At 37.2% G+C, this 17133-nt stretch overlaps 1 protein-coding gene across 3 annotated transcripts in view; it reads right to left on the bottom strand.

Annotated features, from left to right (window-relative positions):
- Window positions 1–17133, bottom strand: part of STXBP5L (syntaxin binding protein 5L) — a 185290-nt gene that overhangs the window by 69892 nt on the left and 98265 nt on the right. For all 3 annotated transcript variants that reach the window (XM_065742112.1, XM_065742113.1, XM_065742114.1), the window contains exons 6-7: window positions 13920–13983; window positions 7624–7707 (exon numbers count right to left, since the gene is read on the bottom strand). In XM_065742112.1, the coding sequence (XP_065598184.1) occupies window positions 7624–7707; window positions 13920–13983 (148 nt within the window). The remainder of the gene's footprint in view (window positions 1–7623; window positions 7708–13919; window positions 13984–17133) is intronic.

The raw sequence follows: 17133 nt of genomic DNA, 5'->3' as shown, positions 1-17133 counted from the left end.
CAACTACATCTGACAAGCTAGAATCATAACAATGCAAGTCCTTTCTTTTCACTGGTGTGTTCTGAAAACTGACTAATGGCCATTCTCAGAGAAAATAATGTATTGTTTCATTGATTACTATAGTTTCTCACACACACTCCCTCAAAAAGCACAAACTCACAGATTTTACTCTTGAATACTTCCCTTCCTGAAATGTTAGCTGCTAAACAGCAAAAAAAAAAAAGCCACCTATTTTTTATATAAATGTAAATAAAAGTGACTTGGTTTTGAATGCACTTTAATAAGTTTTTGTTTGCAGAACGCTGGAAATGCTAAAGCCTTGCATGTGACTCATTTTATCTGATTTATTAAAATCAATCTAAAATCAAGACTGTGCATTTATGAATCAGGCTTGGAGTTAACCTTATCAATTTTCATTAAGCTGGTAAGAAATTAACTTAGCACTGCTGGTCATAAGTTCATAAGTTCATAAGTTCATAAGGTTGGAAAGGACCTATAAGATCATCTAGTCCAACCATCCTCCTATCACTATCTCTACCCAACTACTAAATTAAGTCCTTTAGCACCTCATCTAAACGCTTCTTGAACAGCGCTAGGGATGGTGCCTCAACCACCTCCCTAGGCAGGCCATTCCAGTGCCTGACCACTCTTTCAGAAAAGAAATGCTTCCTCAGGTCTAATCTAAATCTTCCCCGGTGCAACTTGTGGCCATTCCCTCTCGTCCTGTCATTACTTATCAGGGAGAAGAGGCCTACCCCCTCCTCACCACAACCCCCCTTCAGGAAGTGGTAGAGTGCAATAAGGTCTCCTCTGAGCCTCCTCTTCTCCAGACTGAACAATCCCAGCTCCCTCAGCCGCTCCTCATAAGACTTGTGCTCCAGACCCCTCACCAGTTTTGTTGCCCTTCTCTGAACACGCTCCAGGGCCTCAATGTCCTTCTTGTAGTGAGGGGCCCAAAACTGAACACAGTACTCGAGGTGCGGCCGTACCAGAGCTGAGTACAGGGGGATGATCACCTCCCTGCTCCAGGGGGATGGTCACTCTTTAAAACTCCCTGTTGGCTTTCCTTTTTTAATAAGTATTTTGATTGTTATGGATGGTAATGGCTCAGGATCTGAATGGAATTTCAGGAAAAAAACCCCACAAAAAACAGTGAAAAGGTTGTGTCGTCTTCCCAGAACTTTATTCAGCTTCTGAGGTTGGACGAAGCCACAGCACAGTCGCAAATCAGGATTTGCATCAAGATGCTGCAGATGTTATAGGAGGACTGCAACAAGCCTTGTACACAAAGACTTTGCTAGTAGACTGGTAAGCCAGTCATGACAATAAGGAATCAGCAAACCAGGCAGAACAACATGAATTTAGATAGTTGTTTTTCAAGTGACATAACGGGTGTCAAACTTCTACATATCAAAGAGAGACTGTCACACAATTCCTCCTAAACTAAAAAAAAAAATTCCTCCAAAGAATACCAAACTGCAACCAAAGCAACAAAAGATAACACAAAAAGATGACTCAGCTACAATCCAATCACATGGCAGTAAGAATGGTAATAAGAACCTTAGATCTGTGGGGAGCACTGCATTTCTCTCTGTGCAAATTAATCTTGCCTTAACTCATTTATGATTACTGATGCAACAAATTCAACATTTCACTATTCATGAGCTAGTAACTAGCAGGTGAAAACTGTACCAAGCTTCTGCTTAAACTACCTCAGCTGCTAGGTGCCACATGTCGACATAAGACTCCTATTAAGTAGAACTTCCTACAGTCACAGAGAGTTGCTATAACACAGCTCAAACTCCCCTAATAGACAGCTCCAAGAAGGTAAAGAAATTTGCTTTGGAGATCTCAAATGGGAGTCATGATTAACACTAAAAGGAAGCACTGAACAAGTCCCTAATTTTTTCTCTGCTAGAATATGTCTAGAATTCTGATCCACTTCTTTAGCATCCTTACAAAGACTGAGCAGTTATTTCCTCAGAACAACAGTTCATCGCAGTAGATGACTCATGTGAATGTTCACACAGGGTATAACACATAAAACATCTCACTCCAGATCAGGTATGTTTCTCCTACAGTATCAACAGTGGCTGCTTATATACTCCATCTTCTCTTACACTCAGCATGTACTAAAAATAGGCATACTCAACACTACTTCAGTTCTCTCCTGAGCACAGAATGAGCACAGAATTCCTTCACGGAGAAGAAATTATGGGTACTCTAGGACCACTTTTAACCATAGTCTGAACAAGCACCATACTCATCCTACCACTTGAATCTTAAGAATACTTTGTATTAGCAGTACCGCAGGACCATTACATCAGATTTGATGCTTCCATAATGGCACAGTGCTTGATAAAGGTGGGGAGGGAGATGTCATTTGGCAAACATCTCTGAGAACTCTGCAGCTTTGTTTTGGAGATGTGTCATAATGAGAGTTGATATCTATGCTACTGAAGGCTCTAAATATGCTTTGATGAAGCTGTCAAACTTCTGAAGTCTGCATAAGAAGAGGGTTGTTTTTTTTGGGAGTCAACAGCTATCAGTAATAACTTGCAGGTACTTTGAAGCATCTGCCTTACTCATGTACTCTTTTTTTATATTGATCTATGGAAAAAAAAACTTCAGACAAAGTTGAGAAAATGGTTTGCAAGGGTCTGAATGTCTTGTACTCAATAGATGTGATCAAAAATGGGAAGATCACAATCATAATTACATCAAGAAACAAACTTGCATCTTACAAACTCCCCTAAAAGTTGGGAGCAAGAGTTTAAGCAGCAGGCTGAAGCTCCACTCTGGAACTATATGTCTCACAAGTGAAAACATCTCAGTCTCCTGAGAAGATTTGAAATAGCAGAGAAGAGCACACTGAAATTCCTTGTATAAGGAGCTAATAAGCCAGCTTCAATCTTGTCTCAGCTGTGTTAAAAGAGAGATAATACAAATTTTATCTCTAGTAAGTAGAACATAAATAGCAGGGAGAAGCTGTAAAGAGAAGTTACAAGGCTTATAAAAACACCTAGAAGATCACAATAATGCGAATTGTACAGCCCTTCCTATCCTCGGTGAGAACCTCCCCCATTAGCAACTAGATGTTTTGTGTATAAAAGGTTTCCAGACTTCTTGATATGAAGTATGGAATGACTAAGATATAGTAGAAAATACAGTTACGAACCAGGGGCAGAGTCCTCAGATCCCCAGTTACAGGCTGTTGAGTTGTCAAAGTCAGCTGTGTCCGTGACATCAATCTGGATGACAAGGAAAATGATAGAACATATTTCTGCAACTACGGGAGAGATCTTGCTAATATTGTAGTAAGCAACTCATCTCCCAGTCATAAGATTAACCATGCTCAGAGGAGATGTCTGCAACATGTCACGTATCCAAGTCTGCAAGACTCGTGATCTGAAGCATCATACTGGTGTTAACAATAACATACAGCCTAGAAAGGATAGGCAAGATTTCACAGTGGTGATGTGCTAGGGGGCTCTAACAGCCATTATGTCTTTGTAATCCTTTTACTAGCCAACTGTTCAAGTGTGTAAAGAAAGAGAGAACTTGTTTAATCTAAACTAAGTGTCCAGTACTTTTAAGACCCCAATTTAAAAAACAGCAATCAATATAATGAAAAAAAATATGAAAGAGACTTTAAAAGAATTCTTATCACGGACAATGACATGGAAACATTTCTTGTTGCTATACAAAAGACAGTATCTTTGAAACCATGAGATATGAAATTATTCCTCTCTGTAAGAACTGAATGACAGCAGCTATAGTTCTCATCTTGAACTTAAAAAGAAAAAAGAAGTATTTAGATTTTTGGACACAGTTACCAGCCTACTTTCTACTTCAGTATTAAAAATATCTGCTGTTAAATTCTTGTTCCTATGCTACAGAGCAAGTGATTCTATGGACCCGAATAACAGAGAGCCTGCTTCTCAGTAGGTCTGTGGAGACTGAAATCCAACATCACTGAGGATCCTGTGAAAGGACGAGTACCAGGATGGAGTCTTGAGGGTGTGCACTTAATTTTGGTTGGCATTATCAAGCCTTGTATCAGAGAAAGAATTGGCCTTGGTGATGAAAACTCAGGTGCATCAAAGACAACAAAATAATTTCACACTATGCACTGTTTATTTCATTATGCACAAAAAGCCTCTTAATGGAGAAGAAATGGAGAAAATTCCAGGAGAATTTTTGTTATCAAACTGAAGTAGCTGTTACATCGATGAACCAAATAAAGAAAGTGCCATCTGACTAACCCCAGGCATGATGGAAGAGCAAATGGTGACTTAGATCAAATTCTTTGTTCTTTCATAATCAAATATGATGTCTATATTTGCTTCAAAGCTGTAAGGCATCCCACTTTATTGTATTGATCCATGATGTCAGAGGCATACATTGCTGGTATAGTGGTGCAGGTTGAACTTTCCTGACAATATTCCATTCAGTTTTGCTGGCATGCAACTGATGGCAGCAGATGACAAAATGGTGTTGGACAGGAAGTGCATAAAGAGCAAAAGAGTGGAGTTGAATTCTTCTATGCACAAAAAAAAAAAAAAAGCAGAAAAACTTGACGAGTCCAAGCAGTGGATGCAAACACCATGAAGTGGTGGTTCATGTGTATTTCAGGAGGGGCAACATGAAAGACAAGCCATGTTCAAGACAGCCACGTACAGCTGTCACATCATAAAATCAAGAGTGTTTCGATTGGCTCAGACACATGGATTGGCAGGTTGTGACCAGGGGACTGTGTACAGAGCAGAATATTGACTTCAATGCTTTGGAAACAATGATGGCAACATTGAAATATTGCAAAGTGTAGGTCCAATGAACTCTTAGACAGGAACAGAAAGAACACTGTATTCAAGTTTGTCAGGACCTATTGAACTAATATGAGCTTTCAGGTGATAGTTTCCTGGATCCCATAATTACTGGTTGTCAAAGTTTGACCTAGCTCCATGAAGGGACACATGTCCTGGGAAAGGAAAAAAAGGTAGGGAGATGGGTCTAGATGAGGAAAACAGCAGCAAAGAGCTAAGGGAAAAAACTTTTTTAGTAAATATAATAGCATAATGTGAGATAATACAATATAACACAGTATGATTGGAATTGAAGCTAACAAATCAAACAAAATGAGAGAGTGTTTCCGAAACAAATGTCCTTACTCTAATGCTGTAGGTGAGATGGGCAGGAGCAGTCTTGAGACTCTCAGTCAGGTTTATCACTCCCTCTGACTGGAAAATGGAAATGAAACAATGATGCCTTCTGAGAATCTCTTCTGGGACCATGAAACTGGGAATATCAACAGTCCATGGAAGTAGAGCATTAACTCTCTTAACTTCCAGTACAATACATTGATGTTATGATATGGATTACCAATAACAAGCCACAAAACCATGACACTGGTGACATAGTGTCACCACCACGAACTGGAGCCAAAATGGCACCCCATGGTGGGCTAACGTGAATTCCTCATTGAAGAAAAAGTTCAAGACACAGTCCTCAGTAGGTAAAGTGATATACTCTGACTTTTGGAATAGGAAAGGAGTGATCCTTCTGGATTTTCTGGAATATGTCCAAACCATCAACTACTACATCATGATACTAATTAAGCTGTCAGGTCAGAGAAGAATACTTTTCTCTTGCAACACAGCCCGGCCCCATACCAATTTGAAGACCGTGGAGCACATTCCCAATCTCAGTTGGACTGTCTTACTATATCCACTGTATAGCCTGGAACAGTGGGACACCACCACAGGTGGAGATTTTTATGAGCATGGCATACAGGCTCTTGTTCTTGTCTGACAAAAATGCATAGCTAATGGTGGTGACTACATTGAAAAAGTGTTTTTTTTTTTTGTAGCTGAGAATTTGCTCTATCAATTAGTGGTACTGTGATCTTTGTATCTGTTGTAGTTTCCATGGAAATAAATAGAAGACAAAAAGCTCCTGACACTCACCTAGAACCAAAAGCACTCTGAAGAAAATAATTCCATCCAAGCAGAAACTAAGACACCTTACTTTCGATGTGACTTGTGTATAATGGTAATAGAAAAAATGAATCTAGATTAACTTTATTCATACTCTGATCCAAGAGGCACTTGAATATTTAATGAAGAGACAGTACAATCATACCACTTAATCAGATATCTCACAGATACCTTGAAATTGCAGTTGGCTGGCCAAAATAATTCTCAAAGATTGGTCAGATGTCAGAGAATACAGAGCCTTTGCATCAGTCCATACAAAATGATGAAAGCTATTAGTATTTTCTCAGCTCTAATCTTAGGTGACCAATCTCTAAAACAAAGCTTAGGTTTTCCATCTTTTGTTTTGGTGCCAAATACCAAGAGGCAAATGCTGAATTAATAATTCGTGACTCATAAAACCTGTACAAAACATTATTGTAACATAAACCTTTTCTAGGGGTTTCCTAGGGGAATCCTAACTGATCTGGAATATTATCAATCTGGAGCAAGTCTGTAACAAAGCACAAGTAGCAAGTTAACAAAACCCTTTAAAGATGTTAGAAGAATTTTTCAAATATATCAGTAGGCAATAGAAAACCATCCAAAGTTGCACAAAGTGTAGGAATGACACAACACATAACCACTGAGGAGGAATGCACACGACTTATAGAAAGAGAAAAAAAAATCCTGGGAACAGTCTCGAAAAATGTGAAACAATTAAACTAAGAAATGTTCACACTCAACAACTCTGACTTAATAAGCTATTAAAAAGAAAGGAAGCAGGATTAAAAAGGCTTTGTTGTTTGTTCTCTCTTCCTGAGAGAACAAGAGAGGACAGTGTATGAATATGCACCCTACTTTACTAGAAGACCCATGAAAAGAAAAGGTTGTCCAGCCTCAGGGAATAGAATGCAGCATTTTCCCAAGTGTATTGACAGGCAATCTGTCAGTTATATTGGGACATGTCTTGAGGCTTAAATACCAGTCTGCTTAAACTTGCAATTGCCCTGTCAGTAGAACATTTGCTGTGTGCAGGCTCACAGTTTTAACCCTGAAACTCAGTTCTGATGCAGTTTTCATGAAGGTGTACATGCCTTCCATCTAAGAAAAACAATTACAATAGGCATATATCTACTTTTAAGACTACTGTTTATTATTAGAAGAACTGTACTCATGTTTCATATAATCTGCCTACAAACAGTCAATATTCTGATTAAAGTGGGAATACAATTCTGAAAACTTTTTATGCAAATTTTGACTACTGGATAATACAAATAGCCCTACAAAGTAACTCGTCTTTCATTCTACTTGATATTCCAGTAATATTCAGTAAAAATAACATTATTATTCCCATGTAGCTACATTGAAGGTCAGCTCATTAGTACATTCTATTCAGCTGGGGAAAGAAGAAGCAGATGAATTTGTTAGAATTAAGGGGAGGTGACTGTGTTGTAATACACTCATAAGAGGCTGATGTATTACAGCCAGAGGAACTGAAGTTTTGATTTGCATTGCCAGTAAGTTGCTGAAAAGCAGAGCACAAACAGTATTTCGAGAACATGCAGTGTTTTAAGACAAAACTCCATCTGCTTGGAAAGAAATGTAACTGCTGAATAACAGTATTTATGAATTAATGGAAATTGCTTACCTCATCATAATAAGCTCTCAAATCAGCTCTTTTAGATCGTAAGTCCCAGAACACTACAGTCCCATTTTCATAGCCTATCAACAGCTGGAGGAGAGAAACAGACACAATCTGAGTTTCATATTCATAACACACAAGTAATTATTAAAGAACTTCATGGTTTTAAGGCATTTGTCAATAAATAAACATAAAAAATGCCAAACAGATGCACAAGACTATAGATTATAATGCACATAATACCCTGCATTCAAATTATCTTAATTAAAAATAACTTCTAACGACAGACAAATTCCAGAATACAGAAATAAAGATGTGCTTTATATATCATTTTTTATGCAAAATTACATATGCAGACTGTCTCCACAATTTTTCATCTGTTGAGAAAACATAAATACAGCATGTTCCTTTCAGTGGCTATCTTCCTTCTCTGATTGGAGGGACAATGATCTCACACCTAGGAGTTTTCTTAAATTACATCAAACCAGGGAGTGACCAGATTAAACTCTCCCCCAGCTACATATATTCCTTTAATTTCTGCTTTCTGTTTCTTTTAAACATTTCGAAGAAATCCTGTTGCAGAAAATAAATTGCTTACTTTTCTAGAAATTGAAAACTAATTAACCAATATGCCATTTTTTACTTCCAGAATTAGTACATTATACAATCATGCATACCTGAAAAATACTAAGATTGATCAAAATATGACGGAGAAGAAAAGCAACGCTTAGGAAAAAAGTAAGAATGAACACAATGCTTTCTCCTTGTTTCTACTGAAAATAACTAAATTTTCTATCTGCTGCTATACTGAGTATTTTTCAATTGAATATAGTTCATTCTAAACCTTATGGAATATGTGAATTCTGGCATACTTAAAAGTCCTGCAAACTGTTTCCCATAGAGCTTATCTACCTAAGAATCAGAAGAATGAGAATGAGCATACTAGCTTTCACATTTTGGTTACAGAGTATTTATGTACAAGGGGCAGTGAAACTGCAATTCTTCTTTGTCCAAAAATACATGGATCACAGAATGCAAGCAAGAATTTACATATTTAATAGCAAGAATTTGAGGGAAAGAATGATGACAAGACTGTCTCTTAGGTCATGAAACCTTAGCAGTATCTTTGCAGTTACTACAGCCTGAGTAAGTCATAAAAATTAAACTGCTGGACTGCAAAACAAAGCTCTTTTTCTTCCAAGTTAAGTATTACTAATACATCAATACTGCAGTATACAGAATCTTAGAATTACTTGATATAATTCTCCATGCTGTCAGAATATTTTTTACATGGAGATGCATTACATGTTCTGGGAATTACAGTTAAATACATATAATACCTGAATAGGAAAAATACCTGATTATTTAGGAATATTGTTCCCTAACAAAATACAAACTGTTTTGAAGAAATTTCAGAATATTTATTATTTTGGCCCTGGACAAGTCCATCTGGGATTCTGTAGCAGAGTAAATGTGAAAAGACATCAATGATCAGAAATCATACAGCTAACTGGATAGTAATGGTATCAGGTTGCCATTTGGTATTCTGACAGTGGATTGCCAAGAGGAAAATGAACAAAGTGCCTTACTGCAACTTCTTCCACTGCCAGTGTAATGTTTCTAAACAAAGACACTTGTATATCCAGGACTTAGTGATTCACATAACAGTTAGCCTAAGTATGCACAGGCCTGCACTGTGATATGCTGTGCTGCACATACTCCTTGACTACAGGATAAACTTAGCTGGATAACAGTAAAGGAGAAGCCTGTAGACCTCTTGGTAAGAATAATTACAGTACAGATGTCCTTGCCTTTATCTAAATGTAAAGCAGTATCTAAATGTAAAGCAGTATCTCATATGAACAACATTTGCTCAACAGTAGAAAAGAATGTATTATTTTTGTGTAAGCAAATATTTTAAGAACTCCAAAGAGATGAAAATGCAGATGAACCTCTTCACAGATGATGTCAACAGAGTGTGCAGTGCCCTTATGGGAGGTCCATCCAATGCTGCACAATTTGGTGTTTTCAGCATTTTAGGTACATAAAATTATCAATCTTTTTTCCTTTTTGCATTTAACTCAATCAATACCATACAGATCCTCAGGGCATTTCTTACTGTCTTCTCTAGTGCATTCTCTAGTGCTGGGTACCAAACCAGTTAAGTTTGGTTTGTATCTACCAGTATTCTTTCTCAGTTTTGTACAATTAAAAACAGGAAAGGAATAGAAAAGCATATAGTATGTGACTTTGCCTCATAATAAGCATTCCTCCCTGATGAAGCAGGCTTTCCTTTTGATTTCCATTACTCTCTTTTACAAAGACATTGTGCTCCAGGTAATTCCTAAACAGTAAAATATTGCCAATCAGATGCAGCCTTCCATCTGATCTGTCATTGAAATGCTGGTGCACAACAACACTATAGAACTGCAAGACAGAAAGTATTGAGATTTATAGGAAGTTGAAAGATGCACAGAACTGCTGGATGGCTATGATCTCTCTCTATCTTATGTTCTCAGAGGTTAGCTCTGCTGCTTAATAGAGTGATCTGACAAAGTCAGAATTCCAACACAATGAATATGGTTAGTCTCATTCTCAGTATATTTATGATATCCTGAACTACAATCTGTCTGAACTACAGAAAAGCCAAACCTTCTCACTCCTCTTGCTTATTGTAGGCACTTGAGAGATCTGTAAGACAAGCTCTCTGTCTACAGTAGTCAACATTGTAAAAAATCCATAATCCATAAATACAGCTGTAAGGAGAAAACATAAACAAACAGAGAACCATAAACATGTCAGTACATATAAAAGGAGTCCAGGAGGAAACCAAAAAGTTATCTTTTCATCTTGTGTTTCTGACACCTTGTTTAATTCCTCATACTTAATAGTTTAGAATCATACAGTAGGGCTGCACAGAATTTCAGTGTCGGAGAAATCCTGGCACAATCTTCCATGTCTAGTTGAGTTGCTCCACATTCTGACCACACAAATCCTTATCCCTGAAATGGTTTTGTCGTCATTTCTCCTTTACAATCAACAACTTCCATTCTGGTACCTGCCAGGCAGCCCTCTCTTTGTCCTAGTAGCACAAAACTTCTGTGGGAGAAAAAAAATAAGCCTGCCAAGTGCACTCTATATTTAGGTGTTATTAGAACACAGACTCAGAGATAGGAAGTTTAGTCCACAAGCTGATGGTTGATAACATTAAACCTTTTCCTATTAAGCTTTCTCCAGTTGCTGGGAAACTGCAGATCATTGCAGTTAATGTCTTCTTCTGTGTCAGCAAGAAAAATACTGTTTGCTACAGATCTGCCACTTACAAAGATCTGTGTACTTCAGTCTGTTCCTAATGTACGCTAACTCACTGATATGGCAGACAATTACATTTCATGAACTTAATCACTAGGTCCCAAAATTGTTCTTAAATGGCAGGCTAAAAGCCCAAATTCTCATTGTTGTCTGTCTTCCAACCACCACTTGCTAGATTTGTAACAGAGACTGTCTCCAAAACCTGCCCTGATAGTTTGTTTGGAAGGTAAAAGTCTTCTGGAATTAATTACATTCGTTCTTTTGGCACAGAAATACTGGTCATCAGCCACTGATATCAACTATTGAACTTGAAGGATTTTTTCTTTTTTTTTGAAAACTGAATATACAGCTTGTGATGAGTTTCCCTTGGCTTTCAAAAAGAGACCTATGACTGTCCTAGCTTCAGTAAGTTTTGTATATGTTTAATCTCTCTCAATACACTTTACATCAGTTCCACAGGGAAGTGCTTCCTATCTACCTTATGAAAACATGCCCAGAACGGTAATAAAAACTTTATGATACTCAGAGAAGTATACACCACTGGACCCTGTCAGGGTGCAATATCCTTGTAGAGTATAAGAATATCTGTATTTCCAGCAACAATTATGACTGAATTGTTACCTAAAATTTTCTTCTAGTTTTTGTACTGAAAGAGACTATGAATTGTTTTCCTCTTCATAGCAATTATTATTTTCAAACTCAGGGTCACAATCAGATCAATTCTACAACTCATTTTCTCATCTGACTTGTGTATTACACAGAAAATGTTGCCTCTTCTCTCAATCTCCCTGAGCATGATTACATTAGTTTTGAGATAGAAGGGCAAGTGTCTGTACTCAACAGGCAAGTCAACTATGCATTTATGCTGGTTTTGTTCTCTGTTCTGCTCTAAATAGTGCCCGTTACTTACTTTTTTTATTGCTACTGAGCACTGAGCTGATATTTTGATTTATCAATCACCATTCTAAGATCTTTCTACTAAGTAGCAACTATCACCTTAGATCCATTGTCTTATATGTAAAGTTAGAAAAATCATTTTCCTCCCACACTATAACTTCACATTACTTACATTACTTAAAAAATCATTATTTAAGCTGCCATTTTATTGCTGAGTTCCTCATTTTCCTGAAGTCCAGCAAAACAGATTACATCACAGCTTACCTTCTTCTATGTTTATAACTATGCTGAACAGAAAAAATTCAAACATTGAATTTGTTTTTCTCTCATTCTGAAGAAAAGTTGTTTTTTTTTCTTTCATTTTTTGAAGTCAAATTTGATGAAACGGTTGAAAAAATATATATATTTTTTTTCTTCCCCTCTGTACTATTGGATCTTTTCACTGGAACTATGTCTTCTGATTCAGGGTTCAACCTCCTATTTTGTCTCTGTGAATCTTATACTGATATCTCCATTAAATATCAAACTGCTGATTCCACATTCTGCAAATCTCCATGTATTTTGTTGGGACCAATTTGTTCTTTACACCACCCTCAATCTAGCAGTGATATAAACAGCAGCACAAGGATAGTTTTAGTATGTCTTTAATCTTTTCCCCATACATTTCTGATGTCTGTTTTTAACACAGGGATTCATTTGCTTTTGCTTTTACCAGAGTGTTGTTCATTTGCCAATACTTCATCAGAGCCCAGATGTTACAAATGCATTCTCTGACCAATAAGCAACTGTATTTCCAAGTAAATTCTTCTTCAACTTCCTTTACTAAGACCTTTTCATCTCCCTTTCTGCTGAAGTCAAACTATTTTAGGTTTTTGTTGTAACATAGTGCATGACTTCCTTTAAGGGATATACACTCACAAATAAATTTTTTCTTTTAGCATTTTTCTCACTATACATTGTGCTTTTAGGTGAGTCACTAACAGCTTCTTTGGAATGCAATAAACAAGACTTATACTTTATCAATAACACTTTATTTTATCAGGTAATTCAGGATCGATAGTTAAGTAGCATTTCTTGAATGTTTCTGGCTTGAGGCTAAGATACCACACTCGTAACATTTAATTACTTTCATTGGTTCTATTCTAAATTGCTTCATCTACTGTGATTCTTTCAGAAAGCTTAGAGGATCCAGGCTGTTGGAGAACTATCCAGCAAGTGTATTGTTTGCATACAGTTCATCCTGCAGTACAGATAACTCCAAGGACTGACAATGCAAATGAAATTCAGATGTAGTCTCCAGTGTTATCTTAAGGAACCATATTAATTTCTGCATAATGTACCCTGTATCAGTAACACAAACTCTGAATGTTTCTAGTTTCCAGTAATTGTCAGCAATTACATGAGACGCACTTCCAAATAGATACGCCATTTGTAAATCAGAGTCCTTTATAAATGCTCACTGAAATGCTATTCTCAAAAGTGATCAAAAAAGATGAAATAGCTAAATGCCCTTCCACATGCATGCTAAAAATGCTAAAAAAATTAAGTAGCAGCATATAAATAAAAACATTTATGGCAACCGAATTTTATTTTCAAAAAGCTACTGTAGAAACAAAACCAACGAAAATTTTGCCCCCTCATGAATCACACTTGGACTACATTTTGCTTTCACTTAGTGACAGCTCTTCGCTATTCTCAACTCTGCTAAAGTACAGCAGCAAGTTCCAAACGTAGGTTGCTGTCATTACTATTCTTGTGTAAAAAATGACTTACATTCATATGATCATAGCATGCAAATACCAAAGTCCCGACAGAGTCGCTAGACAATTCTTAATTAAGCAAAAATAACGTTTATTTAATCACAAACAATTTTGACTGGCTGCAGGTTTCAAGAGATGTTGTCTGCATACTATAATTTTTTCCACATTGAAGTTACCCGAAGAGAGTTTTTTTTCTTAAAAACTGTAAAACAGTGAAAGTGTCCCTATACATATATTACAAATGAAAGCAGATGATAAAATCAGAGAAAGAGTTATTAAGGTCGGTTCAGGCTATAAAATGTTGCAGCACGTTATATCATTAGCTGTACTCACTTTCCCCTCATCTCTTGGGCTATCACTTAAATGTACAACTGGGCCAGGGTGAGTCTTAGTGGATCTGCAAGACAAAAATCAATTCAAATCTGTGAAACTTTTCTCAGTACAAAGAGCTAGATGCTTACCTTAATTGCTAGGTGTGTTAACATGCATCTCAAGCAACATCTCAAGTCATTCTAAAAAGTCCAGCAGAGAAGATTGTTATCTGAAAATAATCCATGTGCTTTCATGTTCAACTTCCGTCCTTTTTGCTCCGTTACAGGTAAAGGCTCTCCTAGATTAATACTTCAAGAAATCAAAAAACAATTTTCCACCCCATTATAGATTTTTCCCCTCCACACTTCTAAAGCTTTTTTTTTTTTTTGCCTTTGCTGTTGTTCACTCCCTCACTTTCTGTCTTCCCTGCTCTCTTGATAGACTTCATGGAAAATCTGCCAAGGATACGCAGTCTTCCCTGGATTCATATCTAATATCAAACCTCATGAAGTTCTGATCTCATTAATGACAGAGATTCGGTAATCTCAAACACACTGCTCCATCAAGTACCTTCTTAAAATTAGAGGAACTTCAGAAATTAAGCATCTTGCCTTTGTTTGATAAAGCCTTTTATCTTCAGATCAACTACTACCATTACATCCACAATGCACACTCAGTATAGCTTCTCAGCCATGAAACTCATCGTATGAGTCTTCACAAGTTTCTGTCAAGATTACTTTCTGTTCTTGCTGTTCCCTCTCTTTTTGTAACATGTACCATCAACTTATTATGCAACTTAGTACAAGGACTGCTGCTCAAGTCATTGCCATCCATCAGCTGACAGCAAATACGAAAAGGAAACTGAAGAAATAGATGAAGATTTTTCAACTGCCATCTTTTCTGATCAGACCTTTAGGCCCTGGCAGGCATACAGAGAAAGGAGACAAGCACTAAGTTTACAACGTTTCAGACCATTTGACATGCAGAATGGGACTTTTCCTCCGCTTGCGTTCTGGGATCAGAGCACACATCCCCTGAAGTTCAGCTCTGGATCTAGACTCGCTCTCCCTACTTACACGACTGGTCTGGATTCAACAAAGGCTTCAGGAAAAGAAATAAGGCAGAGATCAGCAAGGCCCATAGAGCTCATCTGGAAGCCACATGTAAAATGAATTAGCCAATAAACTGAAAAAAATCTCTGCAAGAAAATTAAAGAAAAATCAAATGTTTTTCCAGTCAAACTACTCAAAGGAAATCCATAATAGTATTCCTCTTCCTTTGGTTTAAATACTGAACTAAAGCAAAACTGGACATCAGCCGCTTTATTCTACCAGGACTTATTCCAAATAAAAATTGAGAGTAGTGTGCAAAAAAAATTGGAGTAGTGCAGAGTAATCCATATTCTCCTTTCCAAAGTAGTCATTTAAATGACAGACAGACTTTCTAGAAAGACTATACCTCTTTGTGAGTATTTTGATATTACTGCTAGTTACACAGACAAAGCTAGTGGCAATCTGGGAGCACATTCACACAGTGACCCTTCTTCATAAGATGATCGCATGCCACCATCTCCAGCTTTTGCAGACCATGTTTCCTAAGTTACCTGTAGCATGTTACTTTTCTTTATGAGATCTAGGTTAGTAAGGCTTCCACAAATAGCAATTTGCAACACATCCCAGGCACAGAAGTGAGATCAGCAGAAAGTAGGGGAAAGGCTGTTTACAGTATGTACATTCTGACCAGAGTGCCTTTAATAGTGACCGTAGCAGGCACACATTTGTCTTAAATCATAGCATGCAGCCATCATATTATTTTATTTTTTTATTTTTTGCAGAGGTGCAGGTAGCATGAGATCTTGCTGTTCTTATCCAAGTTAGCACCCCAAAAAGGACAACCTCAAGCTGAGCTTGTGCATCTGAGTAAGCTATACTGGAAAGAGTGAGAGGCAGCAAAAGGAATTTTCCATTTTAGAGAGATAAGAACCACTCCAACACACTGTGAATCCACTTTTCTCTCCCTTTATGACTTGCAACAGGCACTATTTCTCACTGTTCAAAAATGGTCCAGTTAGTCAGACAACAAACACTGTTGATAAGTGCTACAGAAGCAAACATGACTAAGCTGGCATGGATAAAATGGTGCACGCAGGCACACCACACTGGTTTTGGCAAGTTATTTCAATCCACTGAACTGACCAGTATGCAGACTGGGTAGCTTGCCAATAGAATTGTTTGTATTTGACTAGGAACACTAGCAAAACAGAGAAATGGCGGGAGCAAGGGAAAGTGTGTACTGTCCTTATAAGACACAAGCTGATCCCATCTAGGCTGCTCTTTGTATCTACTAGTTGTAAAAGTCAACAACTTAGATACACACACACAAGCACTGTTTTCTTTTTAAGTTGTGCGTCACCACTTACTAAAGAACAAATCCACTTAGTTTTGGGTAGAAGCAAAGAGTTACATGAGCTGTAGCCACTATACATTACATCTAACATCAGGCTAGTCATACTTCTATTGCCACACAAGATAGTACTTCCTTTGAAAATGAAACAAAACTGCATTTCACTACCAGTCACATTTTTATCTTACTCTTCCAAGGAAGTACCCTTAGATTTTCATACTGAGACTTCAGCTAAAAGGGGTAATTTCACTAATACAACACATTTTCCTACCTCCTCGTTTCACTGTCTTGAGTCTATTGTACCACAGAATTTGGAGGATCCTGGAATGCTTGCATCTGAAAGAGTGTAATCAAATTTCTTCTTGCTTTTCACAAGATTTTGAACTTCCTGTTCTTCTTAGGAGTAAAATGAGCTTTATTATTAGGTTCCTAGCTGTTTGGTCATATTTACCAAGTAAGAAAGAGCTTCATATACAGTATCCGTAAAGTTATTGCCAATCACAGCAGCCTGTAAACAGCAAACCCAATTTAGGAATTTTTTTTCTCTGCATTCTTGTTCCTCTATATTGAATATAAGTATTATCCTAATATTTATATTACCTTACTCTTCAGTATTGTAATAAAGTAGTTGTTACATATTATAACTAAGTCAAGTTTCTTTTTTTATTATTATTGTTTTAGCCTGGCAGGTATATTACTCATCAAAAAAATCAACAAAGCATTCTTCTGCTTTCACACCTACACCAACAGTTACAGATTCAGCTCGTTAGCTCATTTATGTCAAATACTGGATGTAGGATGCAAGGTGCTGGCAGTGTGGAAGCTGCAGGGG

This window comes from Cyrtonyx montezumae, unplaced genomic scaffold (genome assembly GCF_038088225.1).
Source record: "Cyrtonyx montezumae isolate F1298 unplaced genomic scaffold, pur_monq_1.0 scaffold_3, whole genome shotgun sequence".
Lineage (NCBI taxonomy): Eukaryota > Metazoa > Chordata > Aves > Galliformes > Odontophoridae > Cyrtonyx > Cyrtonyx montezumae.
Note: the sequence above shows the minus strand (reverse complement) of the source record. Positions and strands in the feature narration are given on the sequence as shown.